Below are 21,727 nucleotides of genomic sequence, written 5' to 3'. Positions count from 1 at the left end.
AGGGGGGGTCGGAGTCTAGGGGTCGGGCCGAGCCTCTCACCCCGCCACGCCGCCGCACCCTCGCCCGCCACTGGGCTCCGGGGAGGCAGCCACGGGTCAGCTGGGTCCCCCGCCGCGCCAGCTGCGGCCAGCTGCCTCCCGCCGGCCCCAGGCGCGCGTCCGCGGCTCGCCCGCCCCCTACGGCGGGCCGTCCCTCCGCAGCCCCGCCCGAGGCCCCGCCCCTTGAGATGCGCGCGGGGAGCAGGCGAGACGGCGGGGCTAGAGAGCCCGTTCCGACCAAGCGGCAGGCCGGAAGTGCCTGGTTTGGGCTTGCGCTCGCGCTACCAACTTCCGGGCCGGGACTCCTACCTCCAGCTAGTACGCAGACCGCATCGCGGGGAGCCCAGCTGATCAGGTGAGAGGCACGCAAGCGGGCTCCACGGCGCTTCGGCGGTGGCCGGTCGTGGGGGCGAGGACGGGCCTCGGCCTGGGCGACGAGTGCGCGGGCCTCGGGCTCAGTCCCTCCTCTTCTCCGCAGGATGATCACAGACGTGCAGCTCGCCATTTTCGCCAACATGCTGGGCGTGTCGCTCTTCCTGCTTGTCGTTCTCTATCACTACGTGGCCGTCAACAATCCCAAGAAGCAGGAATGAAAGTGGCGCTTTCTCCGCCCCAGGTAACGGTCCGGGGCTTAGCGCCCAGCCCCCGGAGAGTTGGAGTGGCGAGGCCGCGCCAGGGCCTGCAGGGTTCGAAACTTCAAATCAGAAAGTGTCGGGCCAGGCATGATACAGTCCAGAACTGAGCCCCTTTATCCACACACAGTCGGGAGAGCCTTGCAGTGCCCTGCCCTCTCCCCGTTAAACTGCTCCCTGCTAGAATGGGGGTGAGTTTCCTAATCCTCCTCAGCCCCCGTCTTCATGGTACCCCCATGCCCAAGTTGCGGGTTTGGCTACAGGGAGGCACTGACACCGGTAGGAATAAAGGTGCTGAGGATGCCATCCAAGTATGAGCATTTGGGCTCTTCACTTCAGTAGTTCTCACCTCTCTAAGGTTGTTTAGGCTTTTATTTAGGCTGAATTTGTGCGTGTGTGTGTGCGTGGTTGTAAAGATGTAGAATTCTATTTCCGTGTTCTGGGGCAAGGGGCACTGAGTTAGCGGTTGGCTACTGTAGACCCAAGTCCTAGGGAAAGGTGGGGGTGTGGGGGAACCTTAAGTGTGGGTCAAAAATGTAAAGGGGGGACAGGCTGGATGGGAGTTGATGCTTGAAGAATTTCCCCAGAGGAAAGCTGCAGCATTTTCCTTACCTCGGGTCTTTCCCCCTCTTTTCTAGGGTTCCAGGACATAGTCTGAGGCAAGATGGAGGGTATGAGGGGCCTTCACACTTCACTTCATCTCTCTACCCATCACAGCATACAAAGCAACTACACCTGGATTTTTCCAAACAACTTTTATTTCCTCAAAGTCTTCCTTAACCCTATGGAACAAGAAGCTGCCACTGAGTAGGGCCCAGTATAGGGGTTTCTTTTCTACTCCCTCCCCCCAGTATAAAAATATAGATATATTTTTTTGTGGTCCCAAAATCTTGTGCTGTGGAGGGAGGGATGGGGTAGCAGGTTCCTGCTTTGTCCTGTCTCAAGGTGATGCTCTGCGATGCCTCAGAAGAGTGTGGCTGGCATTCCAAGGAGTTATGGTTGTCACATGGAATCAACAGCTGAGGGAGGGGACTAGCACATTTCCCACTGTGTTCCCATCTTGGGGCTGAATACTGGGCACGAAGGTTGAGGCATCAGACCCGGGGAGAGACAGTGAGTGGGGGAGATTTAGGGACAAAACAAACCTCAGGTTGGCCCAAGGGCCCCCCGCTGTAACAAATCCGGGACTGGGAGTCAGACAGACTATAGGAAATAGGAGAAAGGGCAGGGGCAGAGTGGGGCCGTGGGGGCCCGGCCTGAGGCAGCCTGCAACAGAGAAGAGAGAGGAATCAGGGTTGTGAAAACTCTGCCCCTCTTCTGGTCTGTTTGCCAGGGGCTGGGAGATGAGAAGGCGAGATGGGTAAGGATAGAGGGGTTGAGCACTGCACAGTGGGCTGATGCTGGAACGAGCCAGCTCCTAGGCCTTAGGCCCTAACAAGAAGTTGTTTTCTTGTCTGTTTGGAGGGAAGACTGAGGCCATGATGGGAAAAAATTCAGGGACAAGATTCTTAATGAAAGTACCTTTAGTCTTTTGGGAGTCAGAGGGAGTAGGGAAGGAAGAAAATGGTCCCGAACGGCAGAAATGGGAACGAAGGGATAGAAGTGAGGTGGGGTGAGGGACTGGACCCAGGTGCTCACCCTGGTGCAGAGTGGGGTCCCGGCTCCGGCTCACTGCCCTCCCTGGTCCGGGGTATAGGGGATGTGGGGCCGGAAGAGCCGCTCATCCCTCTGCGAGTCGGCGGTGAGCCCCGGCCCAACCTGGGCCTAGCCTGTATGGATACGGGGTGGGCTAAGAGGCTGGATTCTTCCATGAACCGTTTTGCTTCTGGGTTTGCTTCTAGAGTTTCCATGCGTAAGAATGTAGTATAGGGGACAACATAGGTATTGGGACCTTGAATTTCTGGGCACTGTCCTTGGCTGAGAAGGTAAGGCAGGATAATAGCTAGAGAATTCTTGGGTTCAGTCTATGACTCCAAGTCTTAATTAACTAGGGGAGGCAAAAGGATCCAGTATTTAACCTCCATGGTTGTATCATGGCTAACATCTGGCTAAATAGAGAAGCAGTGTATGGAAAGCAGCTGGAGAATCGGGAGGTCTCCCTCGGAGCCTTGTGTGCCTCAGCCCCTGCCAGAGCAGCTTCGGCTTCACCCATCCAGCCTCTGCCTGTACCCAGCTTTAGCCAACTTAGCATGGGGAACCGGACTGAATTGGAGTTGGTGGCACAGCTGTTCTTAGGAGCAGCAACCAGATGTGTTACCTGGGGAATCCGGGACCCCTCCTGGCGGGAACTCTCTTCGGGCAGGTCTGGGCAGAAAGAGAGGAGAAGCCAAGGGCAGGGGCAGGCAAAGCCAAAGCCAGCAGGCTGAGGTTGGGGTATGTCTGGCAGGGACATGGGTTGGAAGCAAGCAAGAGACCTGGCTGAAGGGACTGGGGGCACTGGACAGACAGAGGCACTCAGGCACCAGAGTAGCTTTCTGATACGGTTGAGGGGAGAGGCTGAAAGCAGTGCTGAGCATTTTCCCTCCCACTGCCCAAATGAACAGTGCCTTGCTGGGCTCTGCCAGGGTTGTTTCGCTGGGGGGCTGGGGAAGACCCAAAAATGTTACCTGCAACCGTGTCCTGATACAGGGGATCCGAGGTCCTAGCAGCCCTTTCCCAATCACCATGACAGCCTCTGGCTTGTCCCCTGAGGACAGGAGTGAGCAGCTGCTCCCTAGGAAACAAAGGAAACATATCAGGGTAGGGGGACCATGGAGAAGAAGAGGTAACTTCCTTTAGATCAGGGTTTTCTCAGGATTGGCAATGCTGACATTTTGGGCTGGGTGATTCTTTGTTGTGGGGGGCTGTCTTGTGCATTGTAGAATGTTACACAGCATTCCTGGCCTCTACCCACTGGATAGCATTGCTTCTGAACCCCTGCCCCTTCTCCACTGTAACAACCAGAAATGTCGTCAGATCTTGCCGCGTGTTCCCTAGTGGGCAGAACGGCCCCTGGTTGAGAAGCACGGCATGCTCCAGTCTGGTCCAAGGGCTGGAGTAGCAGCTTGGATCTTGAATCACAGCCCATCAAGCTGAGCCACTCTGAATTTATAGAGCTAAGAGCCTATCCCATCCAAATGAGTAAGTGTTTAAGGATCAAGTAAGTACCCAAGACTGGTAGATTGAGGGTTACTAGCCATTGAAGACAGTCGACAGGTTGGGAGTTACGGGCTCTGAGGGAGTTATAAGGTGTTGGGTTGGAGTCTTAGGACTCCTTCCCATCCAGTCCTTTACACAGCTGGGGGTGTAACTTAAGAGGAGAGCAGGTGGCCTAGGTTTTATGTGGATGATGGGGTTACACAGCATTTGCTGTGATGACAGGTGAAAGACCTATGTCTTTTTTATTCTTCAGTTTTGTCTAAACTGGAGTCAGGAAGCTCCAGGTAGCAGGTACTCGGGTTGTTCAGCTTTGAAAATGAGGATTAAATGAGGTACTGTGCTTAGGGCAGGAGATGGTAACTCTTAGTCTATTAGACAAAGACAGTTTCCAGCTCCCCGTACAAGGGCATAAGTGCTCTAGGGGTTTCAGATAATCCAGGAGGGTAAGTGATGTCGCTGCTGTGCAGAGGGCTGCATGACATCAGGTCAAGGAGGCCAGGTCAGGTGGCCCGGGAGCTGAAGGGACTGGTTTAAGCCTAGCAGGGAGCCTGGTCTATACCCTCAGTGGTAGGGAAGGAAGGAGGCTGGCCCGCCCAGATCTCGGTGACCATGGGTACAGACCTGATATGCTGAGTGAGCTGGGCAGCAGGCAGGAGCCCACGCTGGGTGAGGAGGCCGGGCTAGAACTAGCGGGATTTGGGGACGGGGCCAGGATGCTTGAAGTAGGGCGATGGGTCAGTGGCTGCTGCCGCCGTCTCCTGTCCTGGCTTTGGGGCTCTGAGTGGAAGGAACATAGGAGAGAAAAGGGCAAATAAGCGAGGCCCTGGCGCTTCACTGTCGTGCTGGCGCCGCCTGCCAGGAGATGCCGGCTCTCGGGCTTGTCATCACGCCAGCACCCCTCTTCAGAAGCAAATCTCAGATGGGTAGAAGGACCTCTGACATTTATTCCAGTTATCCAGGCGACAGCCAGCCCTCATCCGCCTCTCCGTGGCTAACCAGCCTACTCACTCACCAGTTCATTTCTGAACAGTTCAGTTCTCTTCTGGCAGAGAAGTGACTGAGCTTGGCTTCTGAAACATGGCTCCCCTAGGTTCTCCTACTACGTCTAACCTCCCCTCTTCGTCTGCTCTTCCTGCCCCCAAATAGCAGTGCTCACCCACCCCTGCCAATTCTACTCTTGGTCCCCTCCTGCTCTGTATACTCTAAACTCTCCAGCTGCTCGCTAGCCCTTTCCCTGGGATTGCAGGTCAGCGAGCGGTCCACTGGCATCTCTGCCTGCTAGTCTCTCGTGACCCCAGCAAAACTCATTTTCTCCCATCCTTCCTTTTGTTCTTATCTTGGTGAAAAATGGGCTAGAAACCTTGTTTCATCTTTTGACTCCTCGCTTAGATTTTGATTCGTGTTTAACCAAATCTGGCAAACACTGCCGCTGCCTTCGCTGGGATTCCTCCTTCATTCTCCCTTGCCTTGGCCCCAGATACTGGTCTTTGTCTCTCTCATCAGGCTTTTGGGAAAAAAAAAAAAATCCTGCTGCTCGCCCTAGCTTGAATCCCTTCCCTTTTAACAAGCTGTCTTTCACACTGGTGCCAGAAATTATTCCAAAGCCTAGACCTGATCAAGAATTATCTGGTTCAGGCCAGGGGGAGATACTGAAGGTCTTTTAAAGGATAAAGTCTCAGCTTTTCAACATGGCCTTCAGAGCTCCACCCGCTGTGGTTCCAGGCTACCCACCCTTGATAGCCTGCTGACTTGATCCTTCATGCCCTCTGCTGTTGCCCCTGCGGCTGCTAGTCCTGTGGTTCTTCTGCAGCGTCTGTTTCCTCTTCTAGTCAGACTGTACAGGCCCCATCTCAAATGTCACCTCAGTGAAGCCTCCTTGACCGTCACAGGTAGAAGTAACTGTTCCCCGTCGTTGTCCTTTGTTCACCTGGCTAGTAATCGTTTATGGGTTTTGTCTCCTCAATGAAGTAAGTTAGTACATGTAAAGTACTTACGATAGTGCCTGGCACATAGTGCTCAATAAATCTTCACGAGTATTTCTACTTGAAACTTGAATCTCTTGAGGATAGAGACTTTGTCTTTTCCAGTCTACATATCCCAGTGCCTACAGAATTCTGCCTAGAAAACCAGAGACTTTAGTAAAGGTTTCGTTTTCCTGAATAGCAGACACCCACTATAGACCACGGGCTGCCTCAGTAATCTCTCTGAGCCTAAGGACACAGGCTTATCCCCTGTGTGGCAGCTCTCTCTGGTCCACTCCTTGTGGCTAAAGCGTCACTGCTACGAGTTCTGAGAGCAGATGGTGGCTGGATTGGGTAGGGAGGCTTTTGGGTTTGGCAGGTCCTTCACATCACAGAGGGACAGCAGGTGCCAAAATGCTCTCAGACCAAATGGGCTATTAACCTTCATGGAACTGAATTCAGTGGCGGTCCCAGGATGCCAGTTGGCCCCTGACAAAGCAACATGTATTAGATGGAAAACATATCTAATTCAGGATGTAGATGACAATAACTTGTCCAGCTATACTCAGCAGTAGCTAGCAGTGACAGGGCTACTTTTGGAAGTCCCAAACCAGATTTTTAAAAACTGATACTTCTATGAATAAGGAATAGAAAAAGGGAGAGATTTCAGGACAGAAACTAGCTTTGAGAAGTTTGTTGAGAGGCTGGGTACCAGCCATAGCCAAGAGTCAAAAATAACCAGACCTGTCAACTATGCGTCAATAATAAACACCAACAGACCTCAGGGTGCTAATAAGAGGTGACACAGCAGTGAGAGAGAGCAGGTCAGAGACTCATGGCCACAGTCAACCTGAAGTGTTACCCACCACCAATAACTTAGAAATACCGCAGAACCCAGACCTGGGTAATTCTTTAGTAAAACAATGGTATCAGGATGATGTCCAAATGACAGTGCATAATAGGCAGAAATGAACCTGAGCTTGATGAAGGATGGAAATAGTTTCTAGAGGATCTGAGGAATACCTATACACAGGGGTATGCTGAAATCATGTTAAAGGATGAAGCCTCACCTATCCCAGGAAAGGTAAGAAAGAGCAAGTAAGAAAGCAAATGATAGCCTTTGGGACATTTGTAGGTTGTAGCAAGAACTGAGAAACATTCCGGAAGCTATGAAGCAAAACAGGCATTTGGTGTAAAAACCGTCAGTGTGAATGTAGGTGTTCTGGGAAAGATACTACGGATACAACTCAAGAATCCTGCCCTTATGAGAGTTTAAGGATGGGAGACCAGTCTGGTTTAGGAAAGAGGCCTAATATGGAAAGGATAAAGCATTTAAAGATCGCATTTTAACTCTCACTTCGACTGTCTTAAAACCTGGCCAGGCCTGCCTCTAGACTTGGCAGTGTGAGCACACAGCCCAATTTCTCATGTTTTGACTTCTGGCCCCTGGTATAATCAGGCCTTCTCAGTCCCCACTGAGGCGATTTAAGGGAGGAGCCCCAAGTATTTCTTGGTTCTGAACTCTAGAGTCAGTGGCTTAAGGCTGAGTGCAGAGTGATACGTGAATCAGCTTTGCTTCCAGAGGTTGTGAGACTATTCTTATGGTAATCAGCCAGAGATTCCATTTTGGGAGTGGGAGGATAACCCTGGGGCGAGGGTCTGAGGTGGAGGTGGACTGCCCTCCCCAGTGCAGGAGTTAGGTCTCACCACTTCGAGGTCTGGCATCATGCCCCCCCTTCCCCCAGACCTCTTTGTAACTGGCCCTCCGTGTAGCGCCCTAGATCTGACTGAGTCACTGGCACGGCCGTGGGCCTCACTGATGCCCTCTGGAGGGGGGTAGGGTGAGACCAGCTTTTACTTGGCTTCCCACTTCCTGCTTTTTATTCCTTCAACACGTATTTGCTGGTCATTTAATCAGTGCTAGGCGCTAAGGGAATAAATGGATATGTCAGGAGATGTCCTGCCCTCAGATAAGCTTTCATCTGCCCTTCACCACAAAACTTGTTTGCAGCAGAGAAAGTGGAAGCAGGATGGTGCTGGAGGCATTCTTCCTGTCCTGTGACTCGCTTTTCACAGGCGCCTCCACTTGCCGTGGGGCTTGGCCTGCTCTGCCAGGACCGGCCCGTCTGCTGAGCCACAGCGCAACAGAGGCCAGGAAAGAGTTCTAGTAGCCGCAGGCAGAAGGGCCGGAGCTGGGAGGGAGGACTGGGCAGCGGAAGGGCGCCAGCTGACCGCCTCCACTTTGACCTTGCCTCTTTTACCCCAGGGGCCCGCCAGATGGGCCAGGTTGTTCTTGAGAGGGACTTGCCTGGATCCAGGGCCAGGACTAGGAGGAAGCACCTAGGGTGCACCACGTGAGAAGGCCTTGGCCTGACCCTGAGTCCTGGGTGCCCCACTGGCCTCACCTTAGTCCTATGCCCTGCAGGACTGACCGGAGAAGCCGATTGACTTATCCACTCTGTCCCCAGCAGGCCTGCCTTCGAGCTCTGCTTGCACCTCCTTTTGCACCAGTATCTTGCAGGCTTTCGGCTTCCCCGACTCAGTCGTGGACTAGCTATTCCCATGGCCTCGCCTTCCTCGGCTTGGCGAGCGCTTCTGCGCCTGCTGGCTTGGAGCTTGCCCGCAGAGCCGGGAAGGTGCTGCTCAGGACCTGCTTTGTAGCTGGGGGAACTAGGTTAGCTGGCTGGCACTGCGGTCAGAGGGTGGCGGGGGTCAGGGCTTCCTCAGAGGCTCTTGCAGCCTTCTGTCCCAGGGACGTTCCCGTTCACCCCCGAGTTGCCTTACACGTTGGCCTTCTAAAATGTCACCCTCCAGCCTTGAGCATGGAACCTCCAGACTAGTTCCCTGAACCTCTGCTTTAAGCTTCTGGCTGGTTGCCTAGATCTTTTCTGAAGTGTTCTGGATAGCACAGTCTCATGCTCTATTTTAGCCAGTAAAGGGTAGTTGTAAATTAAATGTATAGTTAAGTGTGATATGATTTTTATACATTAGTGGAAAATTTCTCATAAATTTCCAAGTCAGAAAAAAATCCTTTGTTAAATCGCAGTCTCAGTTTTGGGTTTGGACAGTACAGCTGCTTTATAGTTAGGTCTCAGAGATATGGGAACTGTGTTCTTCCTGTCCTGGAAGACAGAGTATGCCTGGATGTGGCAGGAGCCGAAGAGCCAGATGTGTGGAGCCAGGAAATAGCACAAAGCTACAGGACAGATCAACTGGACAAAGTTGTTTCTCCGAGGGTTGGTTGAAGAAGCCCAGTCCAGATACTACAGTCTGCACTGCAGGTCCCTATCCTAAGCCAGGCCTAGTCTCCTATCCTGGAGTCCTATCAGGGATTTTAGGAGATGAAGCAGCAAAAATTGTAGCACCTGGGAGTCAAGATTCCAGCACTCTGACCTGTTCATCTCCTTAGAGTATTCCTGTTTGGTCTCATTAGTAACCCCCGTCTCAACCTTCTATGACTTTAGAGACATAGTTTCTCAGGTCTTACAAATATGGACGCAAGTCCCCAGGTGTCTCTTATTCTTTTTTTCTGCTTCTTAGTTCATTCCCCTGGGGGGACATCACTTCTCACTTGTTTTACCTGCATGTGTGGATGACGCCTAGATCCAACCTTGTCGTCACCTTTTCTACAGGCTGGCTCTTTTTTCTGCTTGCAGGACACCTCCATATAGTTAGCCCATGACATCCAAACATGTCTAGAATAAATAAGCTCAACATTTTTTCTTCCGAACAATGTCTTAATATCACCATGACTCTTTCCTTTGGCTGATAGCCTTGAAGCTCTTAGTCTGCCCTTCTTCCATCATCACCGAACCCTGCCACCTCTATTTCTGATACATATATTCATCTCTCCTTCCCGGACCCCGGTACAGCCATTAGCCATCTCATGGATAAACTACAGCGAGGATTCCCCTCCCCCTGCCTGCCCAGTCCACACGGTTCACACGCTGCTCTTCCATACATGTTTTGTTCTCATCATCCTCTGAAGCACATAATCGTTGCTGTGTCTCAGTTAACTCATAATCTTTGTTTTCAAGACATTTCAACTCCTTCCTCCTGCCTCTCTCCACCTAATTTCGGTGCTGAAGGGCTTGGCCCTTTGAGCCAGCTGGGTATGTTTGCTTCTTGTCTTCTCTACCAGCAGTGCTGGTCCTGGCTACCATTGTCATCCTGGAATGTTTCTATCAGGCCATATACTACCATCCATTCTTCAAAACCATTTCTCAACTGAGCAGTTGGCTAATTACTCTTGAGTTTATCTATGACAGTGGCTCCCCAAGTCCCCTGTGTTTATAATGAGTGTGTGCTTTTATGTTCTGTTGACTGTTTTAGGTCTGTTTCCTGTAAGGAAATCCTTAGTACTGAATATGCACATTTTCTCTTCGTTATCTGGGGGGAAGTAACAGAGACACAGAATACATGTCCCTCACTGAATGGGGGTGGGGGTGGGGGTGAGAATAAAATACTGATTTGAAACTGCCTAGAATCCTCCAGGGAGGACCTGGACCTAGAGAGGACTCTTTCCTATTTCTCTTTTGTAGTCAGGGAAGGGGGATCTAGGATGATGACATTCCTTCCCAGGAAGTATGAGTGAAGAGGTATGAGCGGCTGACAAGAAAGAAAGAAAGAAAAGAAATGAGAGGAAGTTTGAATAGTAAGCAGCTTGAGTAACGGCTGCCACTAACAGCCGTGAGATCCTGGACAAGTCCCCTTCCACAGCCTCCGTTTTCTCACCAGAGAAACGGAGAAACACCATCCACCCCACAGGTCCCTGTGAGGATCAAATGAAATGTATGTACGATACTGTTTTGTTCACTGTTTAATGCTATTTAAATACACAGCGTTAGTATTACTTTAATACTGTCCTTCCAACACAGAGTACAGAAGCATCCTGTCCCAGTGATGGGAGAATACCAAAGAATGGGGCTTGGAACGTAAGCAGGATAACAGCGTTGCTTATCAGGGATAAAAGGTCCCACTGGTCAAAGCTGCTCTCCCCCTGTGCTGTTCTACCTGGCGCAGGCAGACTCCCACAGCCCAGTGCGAGCTTCTGGTCTGTCCTGGGGAAGCGCTAGGCAGGGCGAGTGCAGCCCGAAGACCCACAGAACCCTCAGCTCCAGCTAACAAGCCTCCATGCTCTGGCAGGGTTTCTCCAGCCCAGAGGCCACCAACAATACTGATCTGGGGCTTAGTGTATTTCTAGAAGTGGCACCCAGCAGTCTCTCCCCACCAAAGTCCGAGTCACTCCCCAGGAATGGCTCCACAGCCCGCCTCTTCTTTTTCCCTAAAGGCCCATCTGTTTCTGTTACACGTCTGAAACCCAGAATCTCTCATCAGGCAGGGTCTCCTCAAGCCCAGCCTAGGGGGACTGACGCTCCGCTGAGTAGCGGCGGCCGCTGCCGGAACGGACCAGACTGTTACTTAGTAAGCCTCAACCAGAAGCTGTCTGTAGTTCTTCCATTTTTCGCTGGAAGAGTTGGAATCCTTCTGATACCACTTTCTGAGCAGGCTCTGAAGCCAGGGACAGTGTCATCCCCCAGAGGCCTCGGCTAGGGGTCTCGGGGTCTCCGGCTCTACGGTGCTGCCACTTGCGTCGTGAGGACGTTTCCTTACACTGCTCCCGACAGGACAGACTGACGCCGGCCCTGCCGCGGAGCCTTCGCGCTTCAGCGTGGCCCCTGCTCCAGCTCGGGTTCTGGCCTTGGAAAGCCCCCTGCTTCCCAGCACGGGCCGAAGCCCCGGGGCCCAGGCCTCCCGCCCGGGCCACACACACTACCGCTCGGGAGCTCGTGGCGCAGGGAACACCAAGGTCGCAGGAGAGGCTGCAGGTGCTGCTAGAAACTAATTTTATTGATTGAGCCCTGGTCCCAGCCAAGTGCGTAGCTTCAAGCTCTCACTTCCCCCAGCAGTGCCCCAAACAACCGAACAGCCGTTGCAGGGCCTCCCAGACCGGCTTACCTCTGACAGGGCCCAGCACCCGGTGGCTGCCCTTTGGAGTGCTGCAGCCCAGGCCTGGCAGCCCGGGAGGCCGGCTGCCATGAAAAGGAAAGCTGGGGGGCTTCTTCATCTGTGGGGAGCTCTGCTGGCTGCCGCCGCTGCCCCCACCGCTTACGCCAGAGCTGCAGCTGCGCGCCCGGCTCGAGGGGCTTTCAGAGCAGGAGGCAGGCAAGCCGCTGCACAAAAGCAGAGGCCGGTTAACCCCGGGCCGGGCAGGCTGTGTCCCAAGGCTGTCCCCAGGGTCTGATGCTCAGCAAAGCAGCGCCGGGGGGACGGGCACACGGACTCGTTGCAAGGGAGAAGGGCGGAGTTCGCGGCCGCAGACGAGGTGTCCGGCCCGGGGCATGCTGGCCGGTCCCACACATAGCTGCTCTCGCCGAGAGCGCCCCAAGAGCTATAGGGCTGGCTCTGGCAGCTTTAAGTCCCAGTGAGTTCCCCTCTTATTCCCTCGTGCTGGCCCTGCCCCCCCGCGTCGTTCCCAACCCCTGGAAGCCAAGACCTTGCCCCCACCGCCACTGCAATTATATTTAATTTTGTGCAGGGCTCTTGAGTAGGGGATCCCCTGGCCTGGTTCTCAGATGCCTAGGAAGTACGTAGCTCCAGGTAAAAGGGAAGAGGACCCCATTTTCAAAAAATGCATTCATCTCACCAATTTTGATTTACTCTGAAAATATTCACCATGTGGGCCTTTTGGATAGGGGAGGAACACAAATCCCTTGGAACTTCTTGCTCCAAGGTCCTGTTCCACTTTCATACCCTCTCCTCCTTCCACCCTGCGGGTCTTACCTGTTACTTTTGGGTGGAGTTCGAGCGCCTCTCTTCTTGTTGACACCCACGTTCATGGCGCTCAGGCCTCGGCTGCTGCGCACGTGTTTCAGCATCCAGGCGCGGAGGTTCGTGAGGCTGCTGTGCTCGGACAGTACGATCCGGGGCCACGGATTGCATTCTGCCATGTCCAGGGCCGCAATGGCCATAGCTCGTCCCACCTGCGGGGTGGCCCAGTTTGGCTCAGCACCCAGGACTTGCAACCCAGGCCGCCGTGTTGGGGTGCCCGAGCACAGCACAGTGGCAGAGGCGGCCAGGCCTCACATTTTCTCAGTGGGTGCCCCCAATTTTGTGCCAGGGCTGTTTATCTCAGCAAACTTAAAGCTGTTCCCTAAACCGTTGCTCATTTGGGGGCCCTCATCCTTTATGGGCAAGAGCAGGTGTGCTTTCTGGCTGGCACCAGGAAGGAACTCTAGCGGAAGCCTCGAGCTCTTCAATGACCTGCAGCTCTTTCTACTTCTCTTGTGCGCCCTAGGAGCCCAGAGGTCATCAAGACCGGTGTACGCAGAGGCGATGCTTTTAAGCCCAGGAGTGAACAAACCCAGCAGGAGAAGGAAGATGAGCTCAGAGGCAAAGAATCTGACTCGGATGTGCCGGGGATTCTCTGTGGTACGGGGTCAGAAAGAGCGCCTACTCATCCTCTCCATACCATGATAGCCAAGGCCCGGCCCTGACACGGGCTGAGGAATAGAACTCCCAGGGCGAGATGGTGACAGTGGTGAGCCTCTCTTCGAGGAACCTGAGTCAGGCCGCACGAGTGAAGGCCCTTCCAGACTTGGAGGTCCCCCCTTTCCCCACGTACCCCTGCCTCCATACCTGCTCGAACAGCTCCACGGTGTATCTGGAGGGGAAGGCCGGCGGGGGAGGGGGGCTGGCACGCCCGTTGTCATGGCAGGCGGCAGGGATGCTGTTCACCGAGCGCCCAGTGTTGTAGTTGCATTCCAGTGTGTAGCTAAGACACAGAGACCTTTATCAGTGTCCTGCCTGGACAGAATCAGGACAGAACCATGGGGCACAGCCTCGGTGGTCTAAGAAGTAATCACCTGGAACAAAGTACTAATAAGACCTAGCCTTGGCACAGTCTGGCATACCCAGGAAGTCCCCAAAAGACAGAGTCCTGGACCAAAGACAGTGATGCTAATGATGAGCCTGTCTTTAGAGAAGGCTTGCGCTGTCCCCTGCTCCTCAGACAGCCTAGACTGGGGTGGTGGTTTCCTTAGGGAAGGTACTTCGTCAGCTACACCCCAGCTTCCAGCCAACCTGTGGATTATCCCTGAGGCTTTGTAGATTGCAACCCGGCCGCTTCCCTCCTTCGACTGGCCGTCCCTGCGGTCTCGGGCGTACATGTTCTTCTCCGAGAAGTTGCAGCCCTGGAAGTCGAAGTGTGCGGAGTTCAAGGAGATGAGCTTTGGATACAGCATATTTTCCACCTGTTTGGGGGAGGGAAAAGGCAACTCAGGAGAGACCGACAGAAGGGAGGAATGGCGGGCAAGGAAGAGATGGCAAGCAGGGGGCTGTGGGACTAAACCCACGGCAGATACCATTACAACCATCAGCAGCAGGCAGCATTCTGGAATTCTCACCGTATGCCTGATATGATTTCCAGGTGTTGGAAAGGTACAAATCCGCCTCTTTTTAAGCTCTTAGCTTCTTCTCTCCAATAATGCAAACTTGTCCTTTCCCCCTGGATTCCCAAACTCTACAATAAAGACCTTCGTTCAAAGGTCATGATGTGATGACTGAGACAAAGCCCCAGTGCCAACCCTTCTCGGCCCTTCGAAGCTTGTCTGGAGGTAGAATATCTCTTCCAGCCAAAAGGCCACCTTCCCTCTGTCTGTGGCCTACGCTTTATCTCCTGACCTGCCACAGCCCCCACACTCCCATGACAATCCGGGGATCCCTACCTGGGTGCTCTCGTCACTAAAGCTGTTGCCATACATGAAGCAGCCCCTTTTGGAAGCATGTCCATGCAGGTCCACGTAGTAAGCGACACCACTCTCTTTAGGGGGGATGGTGTCGGGGGTCGGCTGCTCAGCCTCAGCGGACTGTTGGGGCATAATCCACACACCGCTGGGCTTCTGTTCTGCTGGCTTGGTCTGCGTCCAGGCTTCAGGGTTGTCCCCGTCAGATGCGTGACCGAGGTGAGCTTCATTTTGGAGATTGTTGGCTTTCTCGAGGTCGGAAAGGGGAGCATGTGGAGGGAGCCGGGGACTGTGCTGGTACTCAGAGGGACTCTGGGAGTTCAGACGGGAGTGCACGTGGTGGTAGAGAAGCACGGCTTTGGCGCCGTAGATGGCTGGGTGCAGGGCCACGTCAGGCTTCAGGTACTGACGGTTCAGATTCACTCCACGTGAGTCTGTGCTGTAGGAGGACAGGGAATGAAGTGGGCTCAAGAGGGCTGGGCCAGTGGGGGAGACGTGAGTGTGGATGAAAGGGAGACCATGGGAGATGGACTTATAAAATGAGAGGCTCAGGCTGCATGAGGAAGGCAAGCATTGAGGACAGGCCCTCTCCCTGATCTGCTGTCACCCCTACCACAGACCTAAGCACAGCTCCCTGCACCCAGTGGACCCTGCAGTTATTCTAACTACTCCTTCCAGAGAGTGCCATGAGATGTGCCACCTTCCTTCTCTGGTCACTGGACAAGGAGATGGGCTTGCCCTTGTTCGGGTGCAAGAGGACTGTTCTACAGGAGAAGTTAAAGAAGAGGCTGATAGTGTCTCACTGAGATGGAGGACACGAGGGGGACTGGGAGCAATCCTGACAGGCTGGGGACGCTTCTTACCGGTAGTGGCCCCGGACCACACCATCGGGGTTCAACATGGGAATCAGCTTAAAGACAAAGAGGCGACGCAGGGTTTGGGCCCGGGGGTCATCAGGTCGAAGGATGAAGTCCAGAAAGCCATTGAAGACAAAGCTAGATGGAGTCTCCCCAGGGTGTACCCTACTGCTTAAGAAGAATATCTGAGGTGGAGAGGAGAGTGGTCATTAGGCCAGTCACGCTAGAGGTCCATTCTAACAGGACATGGGGCGGGGGGTGGGCAGGAGTAGCCACTGGATTTCCAGCTGGCTGAGTCTGCAAGTGGAGTAGGAGCGGCCACGCTTGCCTCCCAGTGCAGGCTAAGGTGGTGGCCAGGATGCTCAGAGAGAACGTGGCCTTAAGCTGTCAGCAGGGCCTGGGGCTAAGGAAAGGCCCAGGTACTATCTCTCGGCTATGCTCCCACTCACCCTCTTGCCTGTGAAACAGAATGGTCGGGGGGTGCCGGCATCAGGAAATAGCTGCTCTAGACGGGGCTCTCGATCTTCTCGGAGCCCATGGCACGAAGTGATGGTTAGCAGATCTACACGAAGTCCATCCAGAGAATAGCAAAGGATCTCCCGGTGGTAGTAGATGGTATCCAGGGGACTGTGGGGACAAAAATCATTAAGCCAGGGGAATTCCCTAAAGTCCTAACAAGAGGTGAGCCTCATCACCAGCCTAGGATTTGTAGGATCTGGTCTTTTACCTTAACCTTTGGGACCTTAAGGTCCCTCACAATGTTAAATGAGGCTGAGGATTTGGGTGGTCTGCATTGCTAGGATGCAGAGTACAGGACAGGATGAACTTACTGTTTTCTCCCCAGCTTATGGCTCCCTACGATAGATGACTTTGTGTACACGGCTGCCCTCTGTTGGACAGAAAAAAAGGTGTGCTGGGCAATGGCAGTGCTAAGTTCTGGATAACTGATGGGAGCTGGGATATTAAGAGGCTTGAACTGGGCAGGTGGATGAGTGGAATGTAGGTGGTGGTACAGTGAGATCAAGGTCATACACATATTTGTCAAAGGTACCCAAAGTCCCACATTCTGTACAGAAAAAAGAACTGGTGACATTCATGGTTCAGGGCTCCTGGGGCAAGTTCCAGAAGTAGCAGAGGTGCTGTCTGGTCCTGGACTGTGTGGCAGGAGTAAGGACGGGGGCAGCACCTGCTATGGGTAGGGTGGTTCTCCAGAAAGCGCTGGTCTAGCTGGTTTAGCAAATCCTGGCAGTCACTGTAGGAGAAGGGGTAGCAGAAGGCGAAGAAGGTGGTGGCCCCACGGCCCTCCACGAAACGGTGAACAAAGGATAACACAAACTGCGTCTCTGTCATCTGAGGAGCAGAGGAGGAAGAGGGAGGGGCCGTTGGTGTGAGAACTAAGATCCTACTGGGATCACCAGGAACTGACCCTACACCCTCAGCACGGTGACCAACTTCCCTCCCTCTGGAACTTTCCATAGGACAGCCGGCTCCTTCTAGGCTTCCTGAGGCAGGGGCTTATCTTGGGACTCCAGCTAGCACTGGAGGGAAAGCGGATACCAAAACCCGGTGTGCCGCTTGCCTGGTACTCTGTATTGAGGCTAACTCCTCTTTCCTGTCCCTCCTCTACTTTTAGTTCCCCAGTCTGTCTTTCCTCCTCATGGAGAACTTACCTCAAACGTGGGCCGATCTCGAATGCGTTCCCAGCGCGGCCGGGTGGGCAGTGTGCGCACAAAGGGGGCCATGCCCTGGGAATACAGCTTGCTTTGCTTATTCATGTTCATAATGTTGATCTTGATGAGTTTCCCTGGAGTTCCTCCCCGGACACTGAAGTAGAACCATGACCTGCGGGCCGGGGGAGAAACAGGTCACTGGATACTGAGGGTTGGAGGGAGGGTATGTGGGACAGCTGGAGCAAGTGAAATTGGGAAAGGCCTGTTCAGTAGGGGGGAGGCAAGGAGAGGGGGAGGAGGGTTGAGAGAGGAAGGGTAGTGAACTGTAAGTCAGAGAGCTGACTGAACAGGGATTTGGGGACACGGACATCTATTCTCTTCTCTTTCTTCCTCCCTCCACTACTTTCCTCTTACCTGTTCCCATTTTCAAATTCTGTTTCGGCACAGTCTGGTCGGGTCCACACGTTGAACTCGTAGTCAGGGGAAGAGGCAATGCTGCTGATGGGGGCTGATGCCCCACCTGCTCCTCCTTCCCCATCGCTAGACACAGATTCCACCTTCTCCACGTGGGCTAGGTTCCCTGAATCAAAGCGAGAACTGAACAACAAGCCCCCACAGCGCAGCTCCATGGTGAGGCTGGGAAAGCATCCTCCTGCCCACTCTGGCCCTGAGAGCTGGGGAAAAATTGGGGGGGGGCGGGGGGGACGTAGGAAGGAGAGGAAGAAAAATAAAAAGTTTTTTGGGTATCTCCTGATAAATGAAAGCTATTCTTAGGGAGTGCCCTAAGAAGCAACAGGCTCTTTCCACCTCAGAAAAGGGAGAAGTGGCCTTCCGGCAAAGACTAAGAGAAAGCAGTATTCTATTCTGTCCCCACACTAAGGGTTTATAACTGACCTAAAAGGACCCCATTTTACAACAGCTTGGCTATTCCAAAATGAAGTACTCAATGGCTTAACTATGTTGAGAAATGCTAGATTCTAAACTTTTCTGCGGCCCAAAGGTTGGAGAATAACATTAGAGAAGTCAAATTTCCCACACCTAGCCCAGATAAACCCACCACAACACGTGGCCATCTTGAGAGATGGCCGTTCTGGATCTCTGGTTCCTGGACTGGCTCCCCCCTCTCCAGCAGAGCGGAGAGAACCAAGTTCCAAGTTAAAATGGGCAGCTGCTTCTCTCCACTCCTCTGTCCTCACAGGCATTCGGTCGGTTGCTCCCCTGAGCCCTGGAAGGGCTGGGTCTTCCTTCTTTTTTTTGTTACTACCTTATGCCTGTTACGAAAGAAAACTAGAGAACTGCGGCCTTTGCCAAGACAAAAGAAACTGGGCAGTAGCCGCCTGCTCACCTGGAGACAGTAGCTCAATTCCAGTTAGGGCATGGGTTTGTCTGCAGCCCCCTCCCGCCCTGCAAAGCACTGGAGTCCCTGAAAAAGCTACGCTGGCAGTAGTTGTGGGTGAGGGATGGGTATCCTGAGCACCCCTAAAAAAGTGGCTGGTAGACACCCACTTGGGGGCAAGGGGTGGCTTCTCGACCCTCGACTCCGACAGACCCTCGCCTCACACTGATCGAGCTCGCCCAGGGCAGGGTGGGGTTCGGAGGCTTGGAGGGGCGAGACAGACTCACACTCGAGGAGGGACTGGGGGGCCTGAGGTGCGGCCCCGGGCGTGGGGGTGGGGCCGAGGAGGCCCGGGCCGGGGGGGGGGGCGGGGCGGCATTCCAGAGGGACTCCGGGCCGAAAGGGGCCGACCAGGGGGCGGGGCCGGGGCCGGCGGGGCCCGCGCTCCACCCAGCGCCCCTCACCTCTCTCGGGGCCGGCGATCCCGCTCCCTCTCCCGCTAGCGAGGCGCCACCTCGGGCCCCGGCACCCGGGCCCTCCACCCAGGACCCAAACAAAACCCGAGCGCCGCGGTGCCGGGACCCCGCTCTGCCAGGAAACAAGAAGTCTCTCGCCTATTGGCCGCGGGTACAGCTGGCTACCCGCCCAGTAAGGCTCGCTGCCATTGGTCAGCACGCAGGGGTTCCCTCGCACGTTAGCGGGTACCTGAGCCAGTGGCGTTTGGGGGCTCGGCCGGCGGGTTGGGCCGGAGGGTTCCACCGCATCTTCTCAGAAGACGGTTAACGGCCTGCCGGCCAAGAGGAGGAAAACGCAAAGTGACCAGGAAATAAACTGGAAAAGACTCACCTGCAAAATAAAAGGACAATGTGCGAAGCTAATCACTGCCCACCGTACTCCTCCGTGTATTACAAAACACCTTCCTGGGTCAGCGGATCTCCCGCTATTAAGGGATCCTTTGATGCACGGGGCAAAAGAAAAAAAACCTGAGTGGAGGATGCGGGCATCGATCCCGCTACCTCTCGCATGCTAAGCGAGCGCTCTACCATTTGAGCTAATCCCCCGCTTGCTGCCGAGCTTCTTCCCTTTGCCTTACAGGCTGTTCTGGGCTGGCCGCTGACCCCGAGGACCGACCGTAGTTCAAGATGTTTATATAGCAGAGTACGGTGGGGGTCATGGGCAAGATTTTTTAAAGCAGGCATATAATAATCACACGTAAGTAACAGTAATACATATCTTCGCATCTAACCCGCAAGAGCGCGGGATTGGATCCTGACTACGTACCGCACGTGCGTTTTACCGAACAGCTGCAGCGCTCCTGCAAATGCACAGCGGGCTTCTGAGTGAAATTTTCTCCCTACGGGATAATTGAATTAAGCGGAGGCTAAAAAGATCATCCGAAGTCCTTCGAGCCGGAATCGAACCAGCGACCTAAGGATTGCCGCAACTCACTCCACTACAGTCCTCCGCTCTACCAACTGAGCTATCGAAGGCTCCGCTGCTCCCAGCACCTGCCAGTTCCTCCCTAATGCTTACCAAGGCCGCACCGCTCTGACAGGATCTAAGGGCTTTGAGGACAGCTGCCCCCCCCCCCAGCACTTTATAGAGGACCGAGCCCCGCCGAGCCCCCCCATGTCGCACAGAACAAAGGAAGCCGGAAACAGAAGTGCGAGCAAAGGACCCACTTCTCAACTCTGGACGAAGGAAATGCGCAATACACTTCCCTTCCATTTCCCTGCTTTTTACAAAACAAAACAAAAAACCCGGCACCTCCTCACCCCCCGTGGCTTTTATGGGATTGCGGACGCTTTGAGATCGCGCCCGCACCCTCGGGCTGCTGGGCAGCATTTTCCCCGCGCCGCGGGGACGCTGCGTGCTCCGCAGTTGCAAGGCGCAAGCCCCGGTTGCAAAGCCGAGGGTTTACTTTCGTTATTTGCTCTCATCTTCCCTTGGGTGTCTCGGGGGCGCCAGTGAAATCCTACTGCTCTCCCGACGTGAAGGACATTCATTCGGTCAGTTAACCACCGTTTGGTCAGGATCTTTCGTTCTGGCTGGAGCATGAGAAGGCCGGACCCCCGAGCTTCCAGCGGCGCGCAAACCCAGCGGTTCGGGGCCCCGAGCGGGGCCGAGCCCACCCCGCCGCCCCTGCCCCTACCCCGCCGCCCCTGCCCCTACCCCGTCACGCCTTCGCGCCTCTTCCCAGGGGCCTGGAACGCCAGCCTCCACTCCCCTGCCCACCAGAAGTTCCTGGGCCTTTGAAACAAACCTAGTACCCGGGTCCCGGGTAAAGCCTTGCTTGGTGGTCTGGCGGGGCGGGTGTGCGGGAAGAGCTGGGCCATTCCCCGCTCTGCGGCCTGTGCTACCTGGAGTCAGTCGCCCCGCGCAAATCCAGGTCGGGGGATGGTTTCAGGCCCCGTCGCAGCTCCGACACTTCATGGGTACTCTCAGGCTGGTGTTTAAATCCGACGTCTCTGCTGTCACTGAGCACAGCACCGCTTTGACCCTTGCGCCCACCCACAATGCAAGTGGTTGACGCCTTCCCACCAATTTCTTGGTTTAACCTCATTCTGTTGCTGCAAATGCTACCATTGTGTCCGAGAGCGTTAACTTGGGCAGTTTTCTTGGCTCGGCGTTTAGCGTGCTGGCTGGCTCTCTTTCTTGAGGGGAGGGGATGCTGGGAAACAACATATTCGCTTATGCTGACTTTGCTTTGTGGGAGAGATTCACATAACGTACCATTAGCCATTTTTTAAAGTATGAACAATTCAGTGCCACTTAGTGCATTCACAGTATGGTGCAAATTATCACTTCTCTCTAGTTTTCAAACTTTTTTTTTTTTTAAATCACTCTAGGAGAACATCCTGTACCCTTTAAGCCATCATTCCCCACCACCAATTCCTCCGTACCCCGGCAACCACTAATCTGCTTTTGCTCTACCGATTTGCCTATTCTGGCAAATAAAATATGGGACCCTTTTTGTCTGATTTCTTTCACTTGTCATAGTGTTTTTGAAACTCATCCACCTTGTGTCATGTGTCAGCACCTCCTCCCTTTTAATGACTGAGTAATATTCCACTGTAGCATTATACCATTTTGTCTATCCATTCATCTATTGATGGGCATTTCGGCCGTTTCCACCTTTTGGCTTTCATGAATCAAAGTGCTATTAACATTCGTGTAGGAGTTTCTGTGTGGATATATGTATTTATCTTGGGTGTATACCCAGGAGTGGAATTGTTGGGGTTTATGGTAATTATATGTTTAGCTCTTTGAGGAACTGCCAAACTGTTTTCCACAATGGCTGAGCCATTTTCCATCCCCACCAGCAGTGTAGGAGGGTTTCAGTTTCTTGC

The 21,727-nt window shown here is 53.9% G+C and overlaps 2 protein-coding genes and 2 non-coding genes across 21 annotated transcripts; 1 reads left to right on the top strand and 3 right to left on the bottom strand.

Moving 5' to 3' along the window:
• The first annotated feature begins 227 nt into the window (after positions 1–227).
• OST4 (oligosaccharyltransferase complex subunit 4, non-catalytic) lies at positions 228–14,315 on the top strand. Of its 2 annotated transcripts, none has more exons than XM_064571991.1 (3): positions 228–394; positions 518–655; positions 13,068–14,315. In XM_064571991.1, the coding sequence occupies exons 1-2, from the start codon at positions 228–230 to the stop codon at positions 630–632; spliced, it is 282 nt and encodes a 93-aa protein (XP_064428061.1). In that variant the 3' UTR covers positions 633–655; positions 13,068–14,315. The 2 variants fall into 2 exon arrangements, with proteins under 2 accessions (XP_064428061.1, XP_045740205.2); XM_045884249.3 differs by lacking the exon at positions 13,068–14,315 and adding an exon at positions 1,310–1,540.
• AGBL5 (AGBL carboxypeptidase 5) lies at positions 583–20,995 on the bottom strand. Of its 17 annotated transcripts, none has more exons than XM_064571975.1 (17): positions 20,641–20,994; positions 19,083–19,223; positions 17,456–17,621; positions 17,042–17,213; positions 16,558–16,721; positions 15,821–15,998; positions 15,378–15,556; positions 14,497–14,953; positions 13,853–14,022; positions 13,409–13,544; positions 12,554–12,753; positions 11,729–11,943; positions 4,431–4,586; positions 3,278–3,384; positions 2,929–3,050; positions 2,310–2,440; positions 634–718 (listed from the first exon to the last, which is right to left on the bottom strand). In XM_064571975.1, exons 1-16 carry the CDS (start codon positions 20,711–20,713, stop codon positions 2,392–2,394), a joined length of 2,685 nt encoding a protein of 894 aa, XP_064428045.1. In that variant the 5' UTR covers positions 20,714–20,994; the 3' UTR covers positions 634–718; positions 2,310–2,391. The 17 variants fall into 17 exon arrangements, with proteins under 17 accessions (XP_064428048.1, XP_064428045.1, XP_064428043.1 ...); XM_064571973.1 differs by lacking the exon at positions 634–718 and adding an exon at positions 1,582–1,937; XM_064571976.1 differs by lacking the exon at positions 634–718 and adding an exon at positions 1,582–1,937 and having other exon boundaries at positions 2,929–2,975; positions 20,641–20,993.
• TRNAA-AGC (transfer RNA alanine (anticodon AGC)) lies at positions 19,366–19,438 on the bottom strand. The gene has a single exon. It is a non-coding gene; the product is annotated as a tRNA-Ala (tRNA).
• TRNAY-GUA (transfer RNA tyrosine (anticodon GUA)) lies at positions 19,778–19,867 on the bottom strand. The gene is given in 2 exon segments: positions 19,778–19,813; positions 19,831–19,867. It is a non-coding gene; the product is annotated as a tRNA-Tyr (tRNA).
• Positions 20,996–21,727: the final 732 nt, after the last annotated feature.

Source organism: Mirounga angustirostris, unplaced genomic scaffold (assembly GCF_029215605.1).
Source record: "Mirounga angustirostris isolate CCGP_5_RB_7025 unplaced genomic scaffold, mMirAng1.0.hap1 SCAF_10, whole genome shotgun sequence".
Lineage (NCBI taxonomy): Eukaryota > Metazoa > Chordata > Mammalia > Carnivora > Phocidae > Mirounga > Mirounga angustirostris.
The sequence above is the reverse complement of the archived record's forward strand: the minus strand, read 5'-3'. Positions and strand labels throughout refer to the sequence as shown.

What these genes read in the sequence shown, in the direction of transcription:
- OST4 (XM_064571991.1), top strand. Translation starts at nt 228, where the DNA reads ATGCGCGCGGGGAGCAGGCGAGACGGCGGGGCTAGAGAGCCCGTTCCG. An exon ending in CGGGGAGCCCAGCTGATCAG is followed by an intron (nt 395 to 517) that starts GTGAGAGGCACG and finishes TCTTCTCCGCAG; the next exon opens with GATGATCACAGACGTGCAGC.
- AGBL5 (XM_064571967.1), bottom strand. Translation starts at nt 20,713, where the DNA reads ATGGCCCAGCTCTTCCCGCACACCCGCCCCGCCAGACCACCAAGCAAG. An exon ending in AACCACCCTACCCATAGCAG is followed by an intron (nt 15,999 to 16,557) that starts GTGCTGCCCCCG and finishes TTGTCCCCACAG; the next exon opens with TCCCCTGGATACCATCTACT. An exon ending in GGTGCTGGGCCCTGTCAGAG is followed by an intron (nt 4,587 to 11,728) that starts GTAAGCCGGTCT and finishes CCTTCCACTCAG; the next exon opens with AGCCCCAAAGCCAGGACAGG.